Source organism: Oncorhynchus keta, chromosome 23 (genome assembly GCF_023373465.1).
Source record: "Oncorhynchus keta strain PuntledgeMale-10-30-2019 chromosome 23, Oket_V2, whole genome shotgun sequence".
Lineage (NCBI taxonomy): Eukaryota > Metazoa > Chordata > Actinopteri > Salmoniformes > Salmonidae > Oncorhynchus > Oncorhynchus keta.
In genome coordinates, this window is record NC_068443.1 from 26,800,905 (window position 1) to 26,824,582 (window position 23,678).

At 40.1% G+C, this 23,678-nt stretch overlaps 1 protein-coding gene across 1 annotated transcript; it reads left to right on the forward strand.

Annotated features, from left to right (window-relative positions):
- The first annotated feature begins 1,832 nt into the window (after positions 1 to 1,832).
- On the forward strand, positions 1,833 to 16,653 carry c23h5orf22 (chromosome 23 C5orf22 homolog). The gene is made up of 9 exons (XM_035799977.1): positions 1,833 to 2,024; positions 2,608 to 2,753; positions 3,007 to 3,156; positions 3,267 to 3,765; positions 3,952 to 4,014; positions 4,138 to 4,259; positions 14,352 to 14,418; positions 14,723 to 14,862; positions 15,383 to 16,653. The coding sequence occupies exons 1-9, from the start codon at positions 1,956 to 1,958 to the stop codon at positions 15,528 to 15,530; spliced, it is 1,404 nt and encodes a 467-aa protein (XP_035655870.1). The 5' UTR covers positions 1,833 to 1,955; the 3' UTR covers positions 15,531 to 16,653.
- The last annotated feature ends 7,025 nt before the right edge of the window (positions 16,654 to 23,678 follow it).

Sequence of the window (23,678 nt, forward strand, 5' to 3'; positions counted from 1 at the left end):
GAGGGAACATTATGATGGGCAAGAAAGAGACAGAGCCTTGGTGAAAAACATAGAAATCCATCAGACAGGTATGATTTATTTAACAAGGCCCCGCCAAAACCTAAACTAATATTCCAAAATGAGAGTGGTCAATGTGTCCTGAGGAACACAGAAAGATTTCTCTGCCATTCCAAACTGATGAGGCATAGAGCGCTGTGGGATGCTTACAGTATAGATGAATAACACTGTATCAAAGTTTCTCTCTACCATCTTCTTGTCTCACCTTCTGGTGGACTTTTCAAACAGTTACAGACTCAGAGGGTGTGAAAGGCATATAATATGAGGAATAATTCAACAAAAGATTACTCTGTAGCACCTTAAACTTGGGGAAGAACTTTGAAACTCCCAGACTTGAGGTATCTGATTTGAACTCTGAGCCAGCCACCTCTTTGACAGGCAGTGTGTGAGAGCTGGAGAGATGAGTAACGTGCAGGAGATATACTGCTCAAAGGACAAGAAAATAACACACCTCACCAGTCTTACTCAGTCCTTACAGTCAAGAGTAGGAATAAAATGAACAGAGTGCCAATTCAAAAAACTATACTGTCATGGAAGTTTTTGAATTGGCACTCTCCTCATGTATCTCTGCTCTGCTGAGTTGTCTCCATTTCAAAAAAGGTTCATACAAGTCAATCCATTAGCAGAAAAGGTTGACACAAGTCAATCCAATTGCAAATGTGCTAAAGGTTTCTGCTGGCTATCAGCAACAGTTGGGGAGATTTGAAGTGAGATTTGAAACCCTTCCTACGGTATTTAGCCTACAGGGATACCATGCAGGCATAATATGTCTATCTGTATTGTTTTTTTATGTAAGTAATTGATACCGGAGTGCCAAGTCTAGGTCCAAGAGGCTTCTAAACAGCTTCTGCCCCCAAGCCATAAGACTCCCGAACATCTAATGAAATGCCTACCCAGACTATTTGCTTTGCCCCCCTGACACCGGTGCCCCTGCATATTGACTCTCTGCCGGTACACCCTGTATATAGCCTCGCTATTGATAATTTACTGCTTCTCGTTAAATATACTTGCTTTTTTGGGGTGTTTTCTTAAAACTGCATTGTTGGTCAGGGGCTTGTAAGTAAGCATTTCACTACACCTGTTGCATTCGGCGCATTTGACAAATACTATTTGATTTGAAATAAGGCGATATTTATCAGAGCAGAGAGCACAACCCATTTGTTTCAAAGCCAAGAGGGATCTGTGCAATTACAACATTCTTTATCGAAATGGACGTGGGAATAGGCTTGCAGTGACATTGTTGCAGTACACTTAACTACTGTAGGCAATATGCAGCCAAGTCAATCATTCTGAGGCAGATGATACAAGATACATGTTGGCATCAAAGCAAGCAGGAAAATGGCTCCATCAGAGCGGGAAGGGCTGCTGTCTCTCTGATCTCTAACCATGATGTAGATAAAGTTGTTTTGAGGATCAATGTAGAGAAAAGATCCAAATCTTACGAGTACAAAATCTAAAGTTGAAGACATCAGCTGAAAGTTGACCCTCACTTTTTGTACTGACCAATAGAGGGCAGAATTGTACCAAATATATTTAAATCTTTCTGATAGTAGACTACCAGTACTGTAGGCTGACTAAAGGCTCCTACAACCGTTTTTTATGAGTAACAAATCGAGAGTAAAATATAAAAACGACCATTTTAATGTATGACATATGCTCCAGCTATTCGACCGTGTTTCCAGTCGGTGTAAAAGAGACGGTGGACACTATCACACCAATCACAAGCTGGCTTTCAAATACCAGCCAATAGAAAGTCAGACATATGAGAGAGAGGCGGTCGTGTTCGGGTTTTGTTTTCAGACAGGTGTCGCATGCAAACCTGAGTCTCCCTAGCTAATATTTCAGAGATTATTTGAAATTTACCTAGTTCACAAGTAAAAACAACATCGGACTGAAAAATGAATTGTCCGCCATCGAAAAGGATTTATGCAGATTTGCCCGTATGGATCGTAGAAGATCACTGTGATGTAAGAACATTTAGCTAGCAGTAGCTATTAGCTACTAGTTAGCTAAAGTTAGCTACATTTTTGTAATATCTAACGTTATCTTGCTAGCTGATTGCACACTGAAAAAATACAATATATTACCCATTTGAATGTCTCTACAATGGCGATCTGCGATGCTACCTCACTGTCTTAAAATAGCAAATTCCGTAGCTGGCTAAGAGATCACATTACATTTGCTTAGCTAGCTGGCAAGCTAACGTTAGCTATCTACTTTACTAAGGATTCATGCATGCTTACTCTATAATTGTAACCAGATTAGGTCTCCTTTCTGGTTTTGAACGACCAGGTTTTTGTTCCAGCCCAGCACCAACACATCAAATGCAATACTTTGTTATCCAGACTGGAGATCATGATTTTTGTTGGTTATTTGAAAGGTGACGTTAGCTTAGTGCTGGAACAAAAGCCTGCACACCCAGTCCAGGACCCTGGGCTAGATATAGATAGGTACCACTGATTTCCCCCAGTCTTGCTTGACATAGACACATTGTTTTAATGAATTTTGAGAATGTATCTATCTGTTATCTGCTTGAATTGTGTCCCTCAGGTGGTAAGTCCTATATATCGGGCTATAGCATCAAGGCACTTGCCGCTGAAGAACATCAAGATGGTCCATCTGGATTCCCACCCAGACCTCCTCATACCTGTCAATATGCCTGCAGATACTGTGTTTGACAAGGACTCCTTGCTCAGGTGGGATTACTGATAAACAGGGAGACTGGCCTGTACTGTCCCGGTAAACACACTGTATGGACACGGACATGCCATCATCCCACATTTTATATATCCTTGAACTCTTTGTTTGCTAAGTTACCTCTTCAGGTAGCCTACAGCACAGACTAACATTCATTCAATTTCACTAAATTAATAGGGCATGACATGACCAGTATTAGCAAATACATTACATGCATTCACTCGCTGATCATGTATTGTTACTTTTTTGCAGTGAGCTGAGCATTGAGAACTGGATCATGCCCATGGTATATGCTGGGCATGTGTCTCACGTGGCATGGCTCCATCCCTACTGGGCACAGCAGATCAAGGAAGGCGAGCACACCTTTTCTGTGGGAAAAGACTCCTCCACAACCACCATCAGGTAATTAATTGTTAGCCAATCACTTCCTGATTTTCTGGATTTCTTATACAGGGAGGTATGGTTTGACCCAAATACATTTCTTATTTGTACTTTGTTTGATTTTGTTTCAGAGTTACAAGTAAGGACGATTACTTTTTAAGTGACGGCCTGTATGTTCCTCAGGATCAGCTGGAGAATCCTAAACCTCTGGGACTGAGTGTTGTCTTAGTGAACCCTGTGGCGTGTTGCCAGAGGGAAGACATGGGAAGGGACATTGAAAAGAGCTCTGCCAAAAGACCCAGGATAGAGAACAAGGGAGCTGGGGATTTGAATGATGCTCAACCCTCTGCTTCAGCTTCCAAGTCTGAAAGCAGCTCTAGTAGCTGTACTGACAGTGTTCAGCCACCAGGTGGCAGTATAACATCAGGGAGCAGCAGCAATGGCAACAACAGAGAAGAGGAAAAGGAACCACTCAAAAAGCCTTGTTTGAAGACTGACAAGGATGAGGGTTCAATGACCTACGCTGTGAACAGCCTTCTCTCCGTTATGAAACAAACTGATCCATACATACTTGACATCGACCTTGATTTTTTCTCTTGTAAGAATCCTTTCAAGGAGATGTATACACAGGTAAAGGCAATTATTGGTTACCAGAGGCTGAACCTTCTCAAGAAAACATATACTGCTGAGATGTTGCAGATATCTTACTTAGAATCAGCAGAAGTGTTGTAAGATGTTTAGACATGTTGGTTTTTCCTTGGCATTCATCTCATGATTTGACGCCATCAGTTTTACTTCCCCCTCTGTATACCATAGGATGAGTACAATATTCTACAGGAGCTATACAGCTTCAGGAAACCTAGAGAAGACCCAGATGAGGTGAGAGAAAATACCGTCTGTTCTGAAGGTGTTATGCGTGTCGGAAGGTGTCTCTGTATCAGAAGCATGTGGTGTTTCTCCCCTGCTGTACACTACAACTGTGTCATGTTGTGTTGTTTTCAGGAGGAGTTGACAGAGTGTGTGGAGAGACGTATCCGGCAGCTGGAGGATCTGGAGGCAGCATTTGCAGACCTGGTGGAGGATGATAGTGAGGAGACAGTCAAGCGCTGGGCTGCCAACCCTGGGTAGGGTAAATCCCCTCTACCTTCCTTATGGTATCTGGGCTGGCGTTGCTGAGTAAATCTTCTGTACCTGCCAGGCAGTAATTTCTGCATCAGCCCAACGAGCCCTAATCCTCAGAACCCTTCTATCCTTAGAATCCTTCACTCAGCACTGGCCAGCTTAAAATTGGTACTGGAGAAAGATTAGATGAGATTGAGATCTACTTATGATTATTTCCCCACATATAGTCCCTTGAGAAAGTATTCACACCCCTGGACTTTTCCCACATTTTGTTGTGATACAGCCTGAATTTAAAATAAATTAAATTGAGATTTTGTCACTGGTCTACATACAATACCCCATAATGTCAAAGTTGAATTATGTTTTTAGATCTTTTTTTTTTTTTTACACATTAATTACAAATGAAAAGCTGAAATGTCTTGAGTCAATAAGTATTCAACCCCTAGGGAAAAAAAGAGGAAGGGAAGCGCTGCTAAGGTACACAATAGTAGATTTTGGTAGACTGAAGGTGTTCTTTGGTAAAAGGGGTCATCAAAAAGAAAGGAGGACCAAGGCACTCTTCATATAATTAATTGAAATGCATTTATTTGTATGGCATGTTTAATGGAAACAAAGTTTACAAACTCCGACGCGTTTCGGCTGCTTGGCCTTCGTCATGGAGTACAAAGAAAGGATTTTGAACAGCTTTTTCCAATCAGCCCTGATTTGAAGAGGGAATGGATCAGCATCAGAATGCCTAGAAAGGTAGTTTTAACCTTAAATATGACTGGGCAAAGTGCCAAGAATAGGAGAGCCATCTATTCCATAGTACACTAGAACACAGCCAACATGGACAACAACATAACTGAGGGCAATGGAGCAAAATGTCCACTAGATGACAGCAAATGGACCTATCACGACCGTACAGGAAGGGTTAGAAATCCATATCTTAATTTACACCAGGGTACTTAATAGTGGCCTGTAGGTTGTAAATCCATATCTTCATTTAAACCAGGGTAATTAGTGGCCTGTAGGTTGTAAATCCATATCTTCATTTAAACCAGGGTAATTAGTGGCCTGTAGGTTGTAAATCCATATCTTCATTTAAACCATGGTACTTAGTGGCCTGTAGGTTAGAAATCCATATCTTCATTTAAACCATGGTACTTAGTGGCCTGTAGGTTGGAAATCCATATCTTCATTTAAACCATGGTACTTAGTGGCCTGTAGGTTAGAAATCCATATCTTGGGAGTGAACGGCTGTGCGTGAGAGGCTCCTGCAACTTTTTTGCAAAATAATCTAATTTAACCTACTTTATTCACTTTTTACAACAAACGTTTCTTTCTAATACAAGATTGTAACTTTTTATATGAAAATGCCGAGTAATAAGCGACCAAAGGACAATAAATCCACAGCGGAGGCCTACTCCCCACTAAACAACGAGACAGACATGGCGGGAGGCACATGCAACAACGTGACACTTACAGAACTTACCCGGGCTTTGGGGGAGCTACGTGTTGCTATAGCTGAGGATCTTAAGGCCACTATTGCTGAGCTGGACACCAAAATCGAGAGCGTCATTCGAACGGTCGCTTCGCATGGCCAGAGTATTGTGGACCTTGAGAAAGCTTCTGAATTCAACGCTGGTAGGATCGACGAGTTAGAGAAGCTATGCTCGTCATTGCAGGATACTGTGCAGAGGCTTTCTGTGAAAGTGGTGGACCTGGAGGGCCGATCCAGACGTAATAACCTTCGCGTTGTTGGTCTGGCAGAGGGGATAGAGGCGGGCTCTCGCCCTACCGACTTCTTCGCCAAGCTACTGAAGGATGCAATGGGATCGGATGTTTTGGATTCGGATCCCCAGCTGGATCGCGCACATCGCTCCCTTGTCCCAGTGCCTGGACCAGGCCAACGTCCTCGCCCAGTAATAATCTGTTGTCACAGTTTCAAGACCAAGGATCTTATCCTGCGTGAAGCTCGAATGAGGGGCAACCTGTCACATAAAGGGCATCCATTCCGTGTCTATGAGGATTATGCGCCCGATGTGGCAAAGCATCGCGCCGACTACAGAGATGTCATGACTAAACTCTACAAACTCCATCTTCGCCCAGCCTTACTCTTCCCTGCAAGACTAAGAATTACCCCGCCTTCCGGTGAGAAGATTTGGCTCTCCTCGGTTTTGGACGCAGAGAAGTTTATCCAGGGATATACACCAATCCCCCGTACAGGTTAGAGTGCCTTGTTAGTGCGTGTTAGGGTCTGCTCATGGACTCGAATCCATACTATACCATATTGGGTGAAAACGTATTAAACGGGCTCAACAAGGGCTACCGAGCATGTAAGACGCTGAGCAGACCAATGGATGGCGGTCAGAGCTCTCATTTAACGTTAAATTCACTTTCATCCCGGCTGTGCTCAGCGATGCATATTTTTTACTTCCAGGTTTGATCACTGACACCTTCGGACGGATATACTTATATTCCCCCACTTTTGTTTTGTTTCGTTATTTATTTTACAATCCTTACATCACTCTTACTACCATACCATTTATTTATTGCTTGCAGGGGACTGGGGGTGATGGTTGGGAGGGGCAGACGCCTGGTTAGCAAGTTGATGTTTTGTGCCGTTCTGCCTTTGTCTGGCCGTGGGCCTCCTCCCGACTAGAGTCCCACCAGCCCTCTGTAGTGCTTATGTATGTGTAGGTGTGCGTAAATATAATTACTATTTGTACTTTATTACTATTTTCTCTTAGCACTTTAGTATTATGTATGTGTATATTTTAAATCAGTGTAGATTGTTATTCTGGGGTATGAATGTTTGTATGTGTATGTGTGCATATGGATGTATATACATATTCTTTAAATATATGATTTTTTTTTTGTGTGGGTATGTATACATACATGTATATGTATGGATGTGTGTGTGGGTGTGTGTATGTGTGTATATATGTGTGTGTGTATATGTGTGTATGTATATATGTGTGTGTGTGTGTGTGTGTGTGTGTGTATGTGTGTGTGTGTGTATATATATATATGGGTGTGTGTATGTATGTATGTATGTGTGTGTGTGTGTGTGTGTATATGTGTATATATGGGGGTGTGTGTGTGTATATATATATGGGTGTGTGTATGTATGTATGTATGTGTGTGTGTGTGTGTGTGTGTGTGTGTGTGTATGCATGTGTATGTGTGTATATATATGTGTATAGGTGTATGTATGTGTATATGTGTGTATGTATATATATATATATATATGTGTATAGGTGTATATATATATATATATATATAAGATATATATTTTTACTTATTTTTTATTAAACATATTTTTTTTTAAATTGGGGGAACGTTTAATTTAACAAATCCTTGTTCCGATCTCCTGACCCACAGTATGTAAAGGTACGGCTGACTAGGTCGGTTGCGGATGGTTTATTTTTTGACCGGCAGTGCTTAGCAATATTATCTTGAGGCTTATCTTGCTTATCTCTGGGATTGACCCAGGATGACGCTTAAATGCGCAATATGTTTAAGTTGCAACTTATTCGGTTTAGGTTTATTAGATGCTAACTGAACACTTAACTCGCGGGAGCCTCCTCAGTTCATATGTTAGTAGAAGTTCTAGAATAGTGAGAGGTGAACGTATAGTTGGTATTTTATTTTTGTTTTACCTCTGGTTCGAGGTCGCGCCGTGCTTTTTTGGCATCGGCCAGACAATGTGTTTATTATTTTTATTTTTCCTTTTTTTTCTCTCCTGTTTGTACATTCCTGTTAAAGGTGGGTTGATGGGGGGGGTAAGTGTTGTGGAAATTAGGGGAACAGGGGGGGAAGTAAAGGTGCTTGCAGGGGGAGGGGTGGGTTGGATACTGCTCGGGTGTGGGTGCTACATATGCTGATCGTGATGGTTTGGTGCGCTTTCTTACCTTTTTATCAAGTTACATGGTATGCAGGCCACCATAGGAACTACAAACGAGAGGAGGGTGGGGCTTACATTCACTTCCTGGAATGTCAAGGGTTTAAACGAACCAATTAAGAGGGGCAAGGTCCTAGCCCACTTGAAAGCACTCTCGTCTGATATTATATTTTTGCAAGAAACCCATCTGAAGAATAACTCTCATAGCAGACTTAGGTGTAGGTGGGTGGGGCAAGTGTATCACTCTAACCTCTCTGCCAAAACGAGAGGCACAGCGATTCTGGTACGGAAAGGAATTCCCTTTCTACATAAAACCACTATTGCGGATAAAGAGGGTCGGTATGTGATCGCAATAGGAGAAATCCACTCTACCTCAGTAACTCTACTAAATATCTATGGGCCAAACATTGACAACCCCTCTTTTTCAAAAGAGTCCTTGCCCTGATTCCAGATATCTCCCATACTAACCTGGTCATTGGAGGGGACCTTAACTGTGTGCTAGACCAATATTTGGATAGATCCTCTACCCGGCGAACCCCTACCTCCTATTCAAGCGAATTCTTGAATACCTACATAAAAAAATTCAAACTTATTTGATATATGGAGGATCGCTAACCCTACGGGTAGGGAATACTCCTTTTACTCTCATGTTCACAAGGTTTACACTCGAATTGACTACTTTTTGTTGGACGCTAGACTACTCCCCTATACCTGTAATGTGAGGTATCATGATATTATAATCTCGGACCACAGTCCACTCACCTTCTCCCTGAGATTGGGTGACATTGTACCAAACGAGAGGGTCTGGAGGTTGAATCCTCAGCTCCTCACAGAACCAACATTCTGTGAATATCTTAAAGACCAAATTACATTTTCTTTGATACCAACGACAACACAGAGACCTCCCCAGCATTATTGTGGGAAACACTGAAGGCGTATCTGAGAGGCTGTATCATCTCCTTTCAGGCTGCCAGGAGTAGGCAAAACAGAGAAAAACTGGAAGAACTAGAGGGACAAATTCACTTACTGGATAGGGAGAATGCTAGCCACCCATCTATGGAGAAACATAAAAAAATTACCTCTTTAAAATTTGAATATAATCAGATTCTCTCAGCTAAAATCGCTAAATCTTTTCTCTATGCCAAGCAAAAATATTTTGAGTTTGGTGACAAACCACACAAATTACTCGCCAGACAACTTCGAAAAAATGTGAGTGACCGAATGATTCACAGGGTTAAATCTGCATCTGGGGAATTACTCTCTTCCCCCAAAGACATCAATGACAGATTCCGGCAGTTTTATGAGACTCTATATACATCTAAAGCGGATCCTAACCCCTTAATTATGCAAACATTTTTGGAGGACTGTAATCTTCCTGCCCTGAACCAGGAAGATTCTAACTTCCTGAATAAGGAAATATCTCTTGATGAAATCCGAGAAACAATTAAATCTCTAAAGAGTGGCAAGACCCCGGGCCCAGATGGATACCCTGGTGAATTCTATAAAACATTCAGCAACATGCTCTCCCCCATCTGCACAAAATGTTGATTCAGGCCAATGAGAATGGAGCTCTCCTTCTACTTTGGACGAAGCGTTCATTACAGTTATACATAAGAAGGGTAAAGATCCAGAAGAGGTAGGGTCATACAGACCAATATCTCTCCTTAATACAGACCAAAAGATTTTAGCAAAAACGCTGGCTAACAGGCTTAGCACTTTAATTGGCAAATTGGTCCATTCGGATCAGACCGGCTTTATCCCTAACAGAAACTCATTCTTCAATCTCAGGCGCCTCTTCAATATTATGTATTCTCAGAGGTTACCCAACGTGGACCTTGCCGTCATATCTCTTGACGCCGAAAAGGCCTTTGACCAAGTTGAGTGGCCCTATCTATTCAAGGTCCTACAGAAATTTAATATTGGAGATAGGTTCATAAATTGGATCCAGCTTTTATATAGGAACCCCTGTGCCAGAATACTCACTAACCAATCATTGTCGCCCGATTTAACCTCAACAGGGGGACAAGGCAGGGTTGTGCGCTGTCGCCTATGCTCTTCGCCCTAATTATCGAACCGCTCGCTCAGACGATTAGATCTTATGCAGCAATACACGGCTATAATACTAAAGATACTCTAAATAAGATCTCCCTATACGCAGATGACATCCTCCTCTATGTAACAGAACCCCAGGCTAGTATCCCAGCTATTCTTGATGTGATCAATTTGTTTGGTACCTTCTCGGGATACAGAATAAATTGGAACAAGAGTGAATTAATGCCCATACGGTCGCAAAATACCTCCTGGCTAGAACATCTCCCATTTAAGTTATCTTCAGAAAAATTTACCTACCTAGGAATTGTAGTTACCAAACAATACTCCTTACTATTTAAAGAGAATTTCCCCTCTCTGATACAAAAACTCAAAGCAAACATACTATTTTGGAGAACTCTCCCAATTTCTCTGCTCGGAAGAATTAATGCCATTAAAATGGTCTTCCTCCCACAACTGCTCTACCTATATCAGAACATCCCAGTATTCATACCTAAATCCTTTCATAAACAACTGGACTCAATTATCAATCCTTTCATCTGGGATTATAAAACACACAGGATAGGTAAAAAACACCTCTGTAAATCCAAGACGGAAGGAGGATTGTCTCTCCCAAATTTTATATTTTATTACTGGGCCGCTAACCTCCGTATTGTTACGTTTCTGTTGGATGACGTACTCCGGCATCCAGCTGGCTTAGTATGGAGCGTGAGGAGTGTCACCCCTTCTCTATTGGCGCTGTGATTTTGTCGCCTGTCAATCTGGAGATGTCACTTTATTGTAACAATCCTATAATACATAGCACAGTCCGAATCTGGAAGCAAATTAAAGTCCACTTTGAGCTCAGACCAATGTCATTCATGCTCCCTGTCGCCAGGAATCCCTCCTTTGCCCCTTCTAACCTTGACAACACCTTTGAGCGATGGGGAGAGTTGGGGATAAGCACCATAGGGGATTTATACATAGAAGGGACCTTTGCTTCCTTTGAGCTGCTGAGGGAAACTTATAATCTTCCCAGAAGTAATTTTTTCAGATACCTACAAATTAGAGACTACGTTAGAAAACACCTCCCAACATTTGGGAATGCTAAACCTTCCATGTTTGACGGATGCATAAAAATATGCCCCACCTCAGATAAACTGATATCGCGTCTATATGATGCTTTTCAATCTGTTAGCACACCTTCTACTGATGCCATCAAGGCAAAATGGGAGGAAGAACTAGGGACTGACATCTCAGTGGCAGACTGGGAAGAGAGCTTGGAGTATATCCACACATGCTCCATTAATTCCAGACATCGTCTCATACAATTCAAGGTATTACACAGATTACACTATTCCAAAACTAAACTGCATAGGATATTTCCTGATACATCCCCTACATGTGATAAATGTCAGGCTACGCAGGGTACACTACTCCACTGCTTTGCCCTATGCTCTAGCTTGCATGGTTATTGGTGTGGAATTTTAGGATCCTCTCTGAAGTTTTGGAGACTTCAATAGATCCAGACCCGCTTCTGATAATCCTGGGAGTATCTGAGTCCTAAACAGATTAACCAACCCCAAAAACAACTAATCTCGTATGGTCTCATCTCGGCAAAAAAACTAATCTTGTTGTTTTGGAAAAGGAGGGAAGCGCCCTCCACCAAATTATGGCTCAGTGAATTGGCAAACACTGTACACTTAGAAAGAATTAGATATATTCTGAACAATAAATTATCAACATTTGATAAAATCTGGCAGCCTTTCCTCTCCTACTTGGACGAGTCGGCGCTGTGAATTTGTACTTATTAACGCACTCGCAATGGTAAAATTTTAATCTACCTTTGGGCAGCGTGTGCTGGCCCTACCACCCGAGCAGTTGGGAGGGGGGGGGGGGGATAGGGGGGACATCTTCCCTCTTTCTTTCTACGTGTCCTTGTTTTGTATGTCGTGTTCTGTATTATTTGTTCTGCACCCAGAACTCTGGGTCTTGTTGTTCCTGTATGCTCTTTTATGTTTAGATAAGAAGTGTATACCTGTCATGTATACCTATACACCATTCTTGTGTGTGTTTAATAAAAATATTTGAAACAGAAATCCATATCTTCATTTAAACCATGGTACTTAGTGGCCTGTAGGTTAGAAATCCCTAAACATTATTTTCGGTCTAGCTGTGTAAGACGGTCCCCTTTTCTAATTGAGGCCGGAACATGATCATGATGATTTCTCACCTTTCCTGTAGGGTTGTGATTAGGGAAGCACAATATATCGGTGAACATATCGGAATCGGCCAATATTAGCTAAAAATACCACCATCGGTATCGGCCCAATGTCTAGTTTAACGCCGACGTGCAAAACCGATGTCAAAGCTGATGACGCCACGTAAAATGTTGCATTACACGTGCAACACAGCATTCCTAACCTAGCCCACAATGTCTGCTGTGTGGATCAAGCAGTCATCAAATCGAGCAGTCATTTGAATGAGTAAGAACATTTCAGCGAGACAACTCAAAGGCGAAATCCATTAACACCAAGATAATGGAATTCATTGCCCTTGACAATCAACTGTTTTCTGTCATGGGTGATGTTGGCTTTCGCCGACTGGTCGACCACCGGTACACATGTTGCACTACCGGAGTTCCACAGTAATAGCGTCGCTGCTATTAGCTTTACGACATAATATGGAACGCCGTTTGGGTCTTTGCGTGTCAAAAACGAATTTGACGCATTAAATAAGCTTGTCATTTGACACGTCAAATAACAGTTATAGTATAGAATTTTGTGTGATGAGTTTGCATTTGCAAGCCAAGCGCCATCACTACTATCAGTAGCACTGTCAAAGCTGTACAAAAAAAGTCTGCAAACTCCGGATACGAACGATGTGCTTACAATACTGCTTTAGTAATATGTCGTTATTTGTTCGACCACAACTTCTGGGGTAGCTAGCTAGTTTTTTCTTACTTCGCTAGCACCAATAGAACCAGCCTGAAAACAATGACCAGTAGAAACTGCAGTCATTTTCATTATTCTTAGCAATGATTTAGGAATCCTTGTGAGTAAGTATTAGCTAGGTAGCCACTTGTTGTCTTCCTATTGAAATTGAACTTCAGTTCATGAAAATAAAAAGCTAGCCAGTTACTTAACCCTGTTGCCCAAAGCTAACGTTATAAGCAGCCAGCTAGCTTCATCTGGCTAATGAGGCTTGACCGGACCGTGTTTTGTGTTGTGAAGCGAGTCACAATAAGGATTAGGCACAATAGTGGACTTTGCGGTTTGCCTTCAAAATGAAAGCGATGCAGAAGGTTACAATTAGTGGACTTTTGCCATGTTTAACATGATCTAGTCTAAATAAGGTTGGAATGTGAAGCAATGAAATGGGGTATCAGTCTACTCTGTGACACCCACAGAACACAACTGTGGAGGCCAAATATACACTGGAGTTGCTTACCAAGAAGACATTGAATGTTCCTGAGTGGCCTGGTTACTGTTTTGACTTAAATTGTCTTGAACATCTATGGGAAGTCTTGGAAATGGCTGTCGAGCAATGATCAACAACCAACTTGACAGAGCTTGAATATTTTTTTTAAAGAATAATGTGCAAACAATGTACAATCCAGGTGTGCAAAGCTCTTAGAGACTTACCCAGAAAGACTCACACCTGTAATCTCTGCCAAAGGTGATTCTAACGTATTGACTCAGGAATGTGAATACTTATGGAAGTGATATATTTCTGTACTTCATTTTCAATAAATTGGCAAACATTTCAACAAAACACTTTGTCCTTATAGGGTATTGTGTGTAAATGGGTGAGCAAAACAATTAATTGGATACATTTTTTAAATTCAGGCTGGAACACAACAAAATGTGGTATAAGTCAAAGGGTATGAATACTTTCTGAAGGCACTGTAGATCTAGGCCTACTCTATATCTGCAGTGTGTCTTTCCCATGAACAACTGATATAATACCTTTTATCCAAGTTGTCCTCTGGGGTTGATCACCTCTCTGCTGTCTGCCTCTCACACAGTCTGAATTAGATTAGGCTGACATTAGGATATCATTTTAGATAGAGAGATACTGTACAGGCGTGGTACTGTAGGGCTCTGCCTGGAGGTGATGATCATGGTGGAAAATATCAGAAACTTATTTTGAAGGTTTTTTTTTTCTCTCCTGTTTTTAGGATGACCTCTTTGGTCAAACTGGTTGGAAGCCTGCGGAGTCGAAACGAGGCCCCTGACTACGAAATGGTAAACAGCTTTTTTCACCGACCGAGTCATCACCATTAGTGTGTTTTTTTTTCTACATTTCTAATTTCAGGGAAGGAAAATAAGATGAGGAAGAACATAATGTAGCACTAATTAACAGTTCGATTAGATCATTTAATATAGCCTGTCCCCTTAACAGCTAAAAGGGTTTTCTTTTTGCTCCCTGCCTCTTTCCAACCTTTTACTCTGAAAGGCACCATGGTGATAAAAAGCTGGCTTTCTTTATGTGGTTGGCTGACATTCTCTCCCTTCCTATGCGATGGTTATGATGATGATGATGATGAAGGTGCACCAGGCGGGGCTGACCTGTGACTACTCAGAGCTGCCCCACCACATCAGTAGTGAGGAGGAGGTTGAGAGACTGGTCCTGGCAGTGCAGCTCATCCTGGAGGCCCTGCCGAAGCCCACCCTTGTCACTGTCTCCAGGTACGTCAGCGCCACTCACCCTCCCTGGAAAACAGCCATTTTACTTATTCAAAGAAAATGGGATTTGTAGCTTGCTGAAGGACATTGGACATGTAACAAACAGTTTATTGTTGACAGCCATCAATTTATTTGCAAGATGGAAAGTTCGTGAAGTACTGACTCATTCAGTTAGTGTTTGTTAGCAAAGGCGGATGTCAAAGATGTGAAAACATAGTCTTGACGCATATAGACACGTTTGTTCTGCTACTAAGAAATTTGATCTAATCTTCAAATAATGCAGATCTTACGTCAATTGACACAAACACCTTAGTCATTGTATTCTCAGCAAAGTTGTTGTTTTTCATGCAAAGCACAGTCCATTTATCAAAGTATAATGACGCATCACCTTTGCCTGGATGACATTGTTTTTGAATGACTGAATTACAAGATTCTGTTCAATCGTGTTATGCAACCTGTCCAAATTTCCCAATGTGTTATTGGACAATTTGACAGCTGATTGATTCAGTGTTTTGTTTGGCAGATCCAGTCTGGATGAGTACTGCCCAACTGAACAGGTAAACTCCATCCAGAGTAGGATACTAGCCGTCCTGGAGTCTTTATATGGCTCGTTGGATGTCCATAAGGAGTACGAGACGAAACCAGAGGACAACCTGCCCAAGGCATCATGATACAAATCGTCGTCATTTGTGATGCAACCATCAAATGACTGACTTTCACTCAGAAATCATGCACTGGTGTTAGTGTGAGGATTCAGCCTGAAGATACACACATGTACTAGTTTATTTGAAAGGCTTTAAGTTTAAAGTATGAATTAATGGTTGAATATCAAGATAGCATGTCTACCTGCTCCTGTTATTTTAGTTTTTTCCTCAGGTAGGCAGGTGTATCAAACATATCTATATTCACCTGACCATTGTTACTGATACTGTACAATTTAATGAGGACAGTTTTTATCATTTGTGTTCCATTACTTGTTTGATACTTTCTTGCCCAGTCCAGACAATTTCATATGCAGGCATAATTCACGAAGTGAACATTTGACTATGGAGCCATTTTACACTAAATGCAGTGATTGCACTGGCAAATTGTTCAACTGTATCTGTAGGAATTTTTAATTTAAATTAATATTAATTTTGTGCACATCTATTTCCCTTTGCTTATTTCGCAAATCTTTTCCCTAGATGCATCCCTTAAATACAATCTGAGGAAGTGCTGAGGTCTCTTTTTTTTTTATATATTTTTTTAATTGTTATTTGTACTTCAAAGCAGCAAATGAGTATGATTAGATCCTATCCTACCCCACCCACTTCGGTTTGTTTGCTCCCATTGCCAGTTGCTTAGCAACTCTATTCAGTACTTTCACATTTTCATCTCACTGTTTGTACAAATGTATAAATAGATTATTCTCTCAGTCAAGACTATTACATATTATTACAAAACTTTAATGCCTTGGCTGTCAATGCAGAGTACAATTTGTCTCAACTATAGCACTGTCATTTTGAGTGTACAAGAATACCTATTCATGGTTGTACATGAATATATGAAACAATTTAATGTTATTCTCATTTAATTCTTACAGATGCTCTCCATAATATTGTTCTAATTTTGAACGTCTTCTAAGGAAAGATAGGATACTCATCAGAGGAGGCCATATTTGTTGTAATGTAATCTATTACATTTTCCATGGTTATTATAGACTCAATGGGATTGTTTTGTTTCCTGTTTTAATATTGCCTGTGTTACTTTGAACAGAGCTGGTGCATTTAAATACAATTAAACATTTAAATATCACCCATGACAAATTGTCCAATTATAATATTCATAGCTTTGCATATGATATCTTCATGCATCCTGAGGATTGGAATCAGCCTTTCATATTGCCTGAGGTAATTCACAACAGAAACACACACCGACTCAATTAAGAGGACATTGATGCACCTCAAACATAATCATATGATTTTATTTTGGGGATTGCAGCCCACCATTTAAAAAATAATTTATACCACAGCATGTTGTAGCCTATTCCACACATCAAGAACATTCTGTGTGTGCACAATCTCTGCTATTTGATGATCCAATGGCTGCTTTTACGCAGGCAGCCCTATTGACACAACTTAGTCCTAATACAGTACCAATCAAAAGTTTGGACACACCTACTCATTCAAGGGTTTTTCTTTATTTTTACTATTTTCTACATTGTAGAATAATAATGAAGACAACTATGAAATAACACATATGGAATCATGTAGTAACCAAAAAAGTTAAACAACTCAAAATATATTTGAGATTCTTTAAAGTAGCCACACTTTGCCTTGATGACAGCTTTGCACACACTTGGCATTCTCTCAACCAGCTTCACCTGGAATTTTATTTGGGCTGCAATTTGAGGCTGGTAACTCTAATGACCTTATCCTCTGCAGCAGAGGTAACGCTGGGTCTTCCATTCCTGTGCCGGTCCTCATGAGAGACAGTTTCATCATACCACAGTTTTTCAACTGCACGTGAAAAAACTTTCAAAGTTCTTGAAATGTTCTGGATTAACTGACCTTGATGTCTTAAAGTAATGATGGACTGTCATTTCTCTTTGCTTATTTGAGCTGTTCTTGCCATAATATGGACTTGGTCTTTTACCAAATAGGGCTATCTTCTGTATACCACCCCTACCTTGTCACACGCAAATGATTCCTTCTTAATGCATTCGAGGCAAAGAAATTCCACAAATGTACTTTTAACAAGGCACACCTATTAATTGAAATGCATTCCAGGTGACTACCTCATGAAACTGGTTGAGAGAATGCCAAGAGTGTGCAAAGCTGTCATCAAGGCAGAGGGTGGCTACTTTGAAGAATCTCAAATATAAAATATATTTATTTGTTTAACACTTTTTTGGTTATATATATTTATGATATTATTTTGTGTGCAGTCATATTCAATACCATTTCAACAACTTAAGCCATTGCAATGAACCTACACAGTGAGTGAACCACATTCTTATTCTCCACCATATCAACTCTGATACTTCCTGCCCAGTGGGTCATTGTCCATCACAGACATAACCTTGATGCCTCCCTCCACGGGACTCAGACCAGTGTTCTGTATCCTGTATGCAGACCGCTATCCCATTGTAAAGGATGGTGTTGGACCGATCATTGAGATGGGCCTGCGTGCTTAGCCTACTGATGCCCCAAACCAAGGCAGTTGGATCTTGACACCTTCAATTTGACTGGCATGTCTTGGCTGCCATGGATGGGATTAGGAAGGCTTCACCATCCAAATCAATTAGGTTGACCAACCTATTGAATACGCTCCAGTGATGCCTGCAAAGAAGTGTACTGTCTGGAGAGGAGTCAGTGGAACATGAAAAGTAGTTATGTGCAAGAAAGGGATCTCAAATGGGTTGTGAGACCCAAGATGTGCTAGAAATTTGTAACGTGTGAATTGTTATAACATCCTTTGCAAACAAGACTTTTCTGTGTTAGAACAGCTAATACGAGTTGCATCCCCAACAGAACAGGTCTGTGAGAACCTTCAGAGATGAGTCAGCGACCTCCAAATATTAAAGTTATGTAACCTTTTTTTAATGCACCTGAAGGCTGTTGGGTATTGTGGTTGACTTTAAAGAGCATAATTGTTTTGTGCCTTTAAATACAATTCTGACTGACACCCACTTCCTTTTTTTCTCATGTATGTTGTGCAGTCTGTCAGCTGTTGTTAAATAATGTAAAGTAAACTGAGGATGTATCACACTACTGCACTAATAGGAGCCTCCCCACTGGGCACATACATCAATTCAACGTCTATTCCACGTTGGTTCAACATAATTGTATTGTGTGTGCCCAGTGGGTCATTTATTTTATTGTTTTTATCTATGAGGGGAGATGTCTTCATAAATTAATAAAAGATTGAAAAATAATTTACTTAAATAGGCTAATGGATTGATTAAAAAACCTAGGCCTACATGTTCTGTTAATAAGAGCCCGAGGATGGCCAACAAGGCCCATTAAAACATGGCTCTTTATGAAGCTAAATTATCCTTAGTATGACCTTCTTAAACCAATTCCATATAGCTTAGTAGATCCCCCCTCCCCTGGCTTAGACTTAGCTTAGACTGTAGAGGGTTAAATAAAGCATGGCTCATTATGTCTTTCCAGTGCTTAACTCCACATCATCAATAGACACTGTAGCTTTCAGCTCCTGCTCTGAAGGGAATTATGTCAAAAGCCACCTGTTCATTTATCCTGGCTGATACCTAGAACAGAGCTGCCTGGCTCCCTAACAGTTTTCAGTGGTGTGTTATTGTCAATACGAGGAACCAACTAAATAACCAACATCAAAAGCAACAGATCAGCAGAACATGCATCTCTTGCTGTAACATTCCCAGTACAGCTAACTGACTGAAATTACAGGAGCCTACTAGACCAATGCTTTGCAGTTTACATTTTTAAACCATTCCATCAAGTGAAATGACCCCTATAACATTGGAATGGATTTGGAATTGTTTTAGTTTCCCTGTGCTGGATGATGGATTGGGTAAGAGTATCAAAAGACATCTGGGACATTGGTAACCACGCTATGGTACTAGCAAGCAAGATACAACCTGGGAACAAGTAGAAATCTTGGTTAGATTTCATTTGCAACCTGGACAGGTTTAATCCTCAAAACACATTGCTTTATCGTCCTCAATTCGTTCCACATTAAAATAGGCAAAACATGGCGATAGGGGAGAGTGGGGTAAGTTGACCCTCATGAAGAATTACTATTTAAATAATACTCTTCACTACAACACAAAACTTGTTTTACTACTTGATTTCTATTGAGATGTGTAGTAAACCAGTAGTGATGTATGTATTAACTGAAGTAGTAATGAGTGATAAATTGGGAGGATTCACTGCTGAACGACTACAATACTCTGCCTTCAGAAGTTTGACTTTTTCCACATTTTGTTGTGTTACAGCCTGAATTTAAAATAGATTAAGATTTGTCACTGGACTACAGACAATACCCAATAATGTCAAAGTGGAATTGTGTTTTAATTAAAGGAAGAAAAACGCACAGGGAATTCACCATGAGGTCAATGGGGACTTTTAAACCGTAACAGAGTTTAGTGTCTGTGATAGAAAACTGAGGATGGATCAACAACATTGTAGTTACTCTACAATACTAACCTAATTGACAGACTGTAAGAAGGAAGCCTGTACAGAATAAAACATGTTCTAAAACATGCATCCTGTTTGCAACAAGGCACTAAAGTAATACTGCCAAAAATTTGGCAAAGCAATTCACTTTTTGTCCTGAATATAAAGTGTTATTGAATTTGCCCCATGAAAATAAGAGAGCCGCACACTCTTGGAGCTCAGATGCAAAAAAATGTAATACCAACGTGTCGACAGCCAAGCTGTCTTCATCAGGGTATAATCACAAACACTGCGGGATGACTCGTTTATATAGTGTCAAAAGACACAGGTGTCTGTAATCATGGCCAGGAGTGGCCGAATATCATTGGTGAATAATCAAATATTAAAATGTCATACAAAGAACAGCATACAAACAAATGGATAGCATACGATCATAGATGAATTTGACTATACAAGTTTACACACAATTACAATGGCAAAGTCACAATAATCACAATAATGGCTTCAGATCAAAGTCTACGTTGAGACCGAAGGGCGCAAGTTTCTTTAAATTAAAGATCCAGGCAGCCTCTCGTTTTAACAATAAATTATCAAGGACACCCCCTCTCCTTAGGGACGGTGACATGTTCGATGCCAATATAACGCAGAGACGAAATCGAGTGGCCTACCTCCAAGAAGTGGGCCGCAACTGGATAAGTAAAGTTTTTACACCTAATGGTGCTACGATGCTCTGAGATACGTACTTTTAATTCGCGCTTTGTTTTACCTACATAATTTTTACCACAAGGACAAGTTATAAGATAAATGACTGCCTTAGTGGAGCACGTAATAACACCTTTTATTGGGATCGATTTCCCTGTTTGTGGGTGTTTGAAGGATCTACATTTATAAGTGCCATTGCATTGAGCACAGCCATTACATTTGTCATTTCCATCCATTAGGGGCGCAAATAGACGTTGTTCAGGAATATCTTGGGGTGGTAAATTGGTCTCTGAGATTTCTGCCCCGCGAGAATAAGACCAAGGGAAGTTCCGAAAACACATTACCGAGACTATCATCGGATTTTAGGATGTGCCAATGTTTGTGAACAATATCCTTAATTTGTTCAGAGCACTTTGAATAGCGGGTAGTTAGAACGCAAGAATGCGTCTTTTTGCGAGACTGTCTCGTTTTGTTTTGAATTTTCTCAATGGCAGTATTAATCTGATCATTATTGTAGCCCCTCTCCTTGAACTTTCTTTGCGTCTCAGCCATATTTCTGTCGAAATCGGACTGTTTTTTGCAAATTCTTTTGATTCGACAGAATTGGCTGTAGGGCAAACTATTTTTTAAGGGAAGTGGGTGACAACTATCAGCCCTCAAACTGTTACGATCAGTAGGTTTCCTGTAAAGATCAGTGTATAGAACATTATCTTCACACAAGATCAGAAGATCAAGAAAACTGATTATACGTGTATCAGATTGCATAGTAAATCTCAGATGCTCAGAACAGGAGTTAAGAAAAGCATGGAACGCCTGGAGCTGTTTTGCATCACCCCTCCATAGAACAAAAATATCATCAATATACCGTTTCCAAATAATGATGTGAGGCAAGAAAACATTGGATTTGCCCCAAACATATTACTTAGTACCACTCTCCAATTTTCAAGCAAAATGGTAGCTGCATCATGTTATGGGCATGCTTGTAATCGTTAAGGAATGGGGAGCCCCAAAACAGCATTGCTCTAGAGGAGATCTGCATGGAGGAATGGGCCAAAATACCAGCAACAGTGTGTGAAAACCTTGTGAAGACTTGCAGAAAACGTTTGACCTCTGTCATTGCCAACAAAGGGTATATAACAAAGTATTGAGAAACTTTTGTAATTGACCAAATACTTATTTTCCAACATAATTTGCAAATAAATAAATAAAAAATCCTACAATGTGATTTTCTGGATTTATTTTCTCATTTTGGCTGTCATAGTTGGAGTGTACCTATGATAAATTACAGGCCTCTCATCTTTTTAAGTGGGAGAACTTGCACAATTGGTGGCTGACTAAATACTTTTTTGCCCCACTGTATTTAAACAATGTATTCTTGTTTTTTTATGTTATGTTATTTTTTTTAAATCCACTTTGACGGAGTATTTTGTGTAGATTGTTGACAAAAAATGACAACTAAATCCATTTTAATCCCACTTTGTTACACAACAAAATGTCAAGGGGTGTGAATATTTTCTGAAGGCACTGTACCTATTTCCTATTAACTTCTTAAATTGTCCCTTAATGACTACTGTGCAACTGAGCATCTGCTACTTAAAACCTACACATTCACTATTGAATTACTATGTAATGCCTACCCATTTCAAATGTATGTCTACTCAATCCTTTTTCATTTCCCCCTTTCAGCCCCTTGAATTACTGTTGACATCTTTTTCACTAGCAGCGGTGGGAAAAGTACTCAAAAGTCATACTGTAGTAAAAGTAAAGATACCTTAACAGAAAATTACTCAAGTAAAACTCACCCAGTAAAATACTACTTGAGTAAATTCTAAAAGTAATTTGGATCTAAATATATTTAAGTATCAAAAGGAAATGGAATTGCTAAAAATGTACTTAAATTCCTTATATTCTGCAAACCAGACAGCACAATCTTGTTTTTTATTTTATTTACGGATAGCCAGGGGCACACTACAACACAAATTTACAAACAGAACATGTGTGTTTAGTGTGTCCACCAGATCAGTGGCAGAAGGGATGAAAAGGGGTGTTCTCTTGATAAGTGCATGAATTGGACCATTTTCCTGTCAAAAAAGTAACTAGTACTTTTGGGTGTCAGGGAAAATGTATGGAGTAAAAAGTACATTACTTTCTTTAGGAATGTAGTGAAGTAAAAGTAGAAGTTGTCAAAATTATAAATAGTAAAGTAAAGTACAGATACCCAAAAAACTACTGAAGTAGTACTTTAAAGTATTTTTACTTAAGTACTTTACACCACTGGTTACTAGACTAGTGCACATGCTATTTGCTCAAGTTATTAGCTGTAGTTTTGCGTTGCAGCCACATTTCTCCATCCCTTACCCTTTTAGAAAATAAAATCAAGCAAAAGAGACAACCAATTATAAGCCATTATTCATCATCTGCTTAATAAAGGTCACAGAAAACACAGAAAAACATTTGATAAACAATGTTAATCTTACAAACAATGGCCTCCAGTCTTCTTACAGTATGTCGAGGGTCTCTTTGGCAACAGGTCAAGAGGTAAGTGGAACAAAATGAACATGCTGTACATTTGCATACAAACACACATACGAATTAGCTAGCATGACGAAACACAGGCTACATTGCTACAGTATTTCAATGGGGCTAACAAACAAGGCCATTTTGGCTAGCAATCTTTTTCATCTGGTAAAAAGTTATATAAATTACATTAATTTATAAAACATAAAAGGAAAATTAAACTTACAGGTGGTGCCGGCATAAGGGCTACGAAAGACAGGATGATGAAGGATGGAAGTTGATTACAGGATGGTAAAAAACAGTAGATAGCTAACAACAACCAAACTACTTCCTGTTTTGTCTCCTGTGGCAGCGAAAAACTTGTGTAGAAAAATCTCTACCCGATTACTACTAGAAACACTACTACTGTTTTCCTACTGAACACTACTTGTGTATCTTGAGTAGTGCATAAACTACACAATC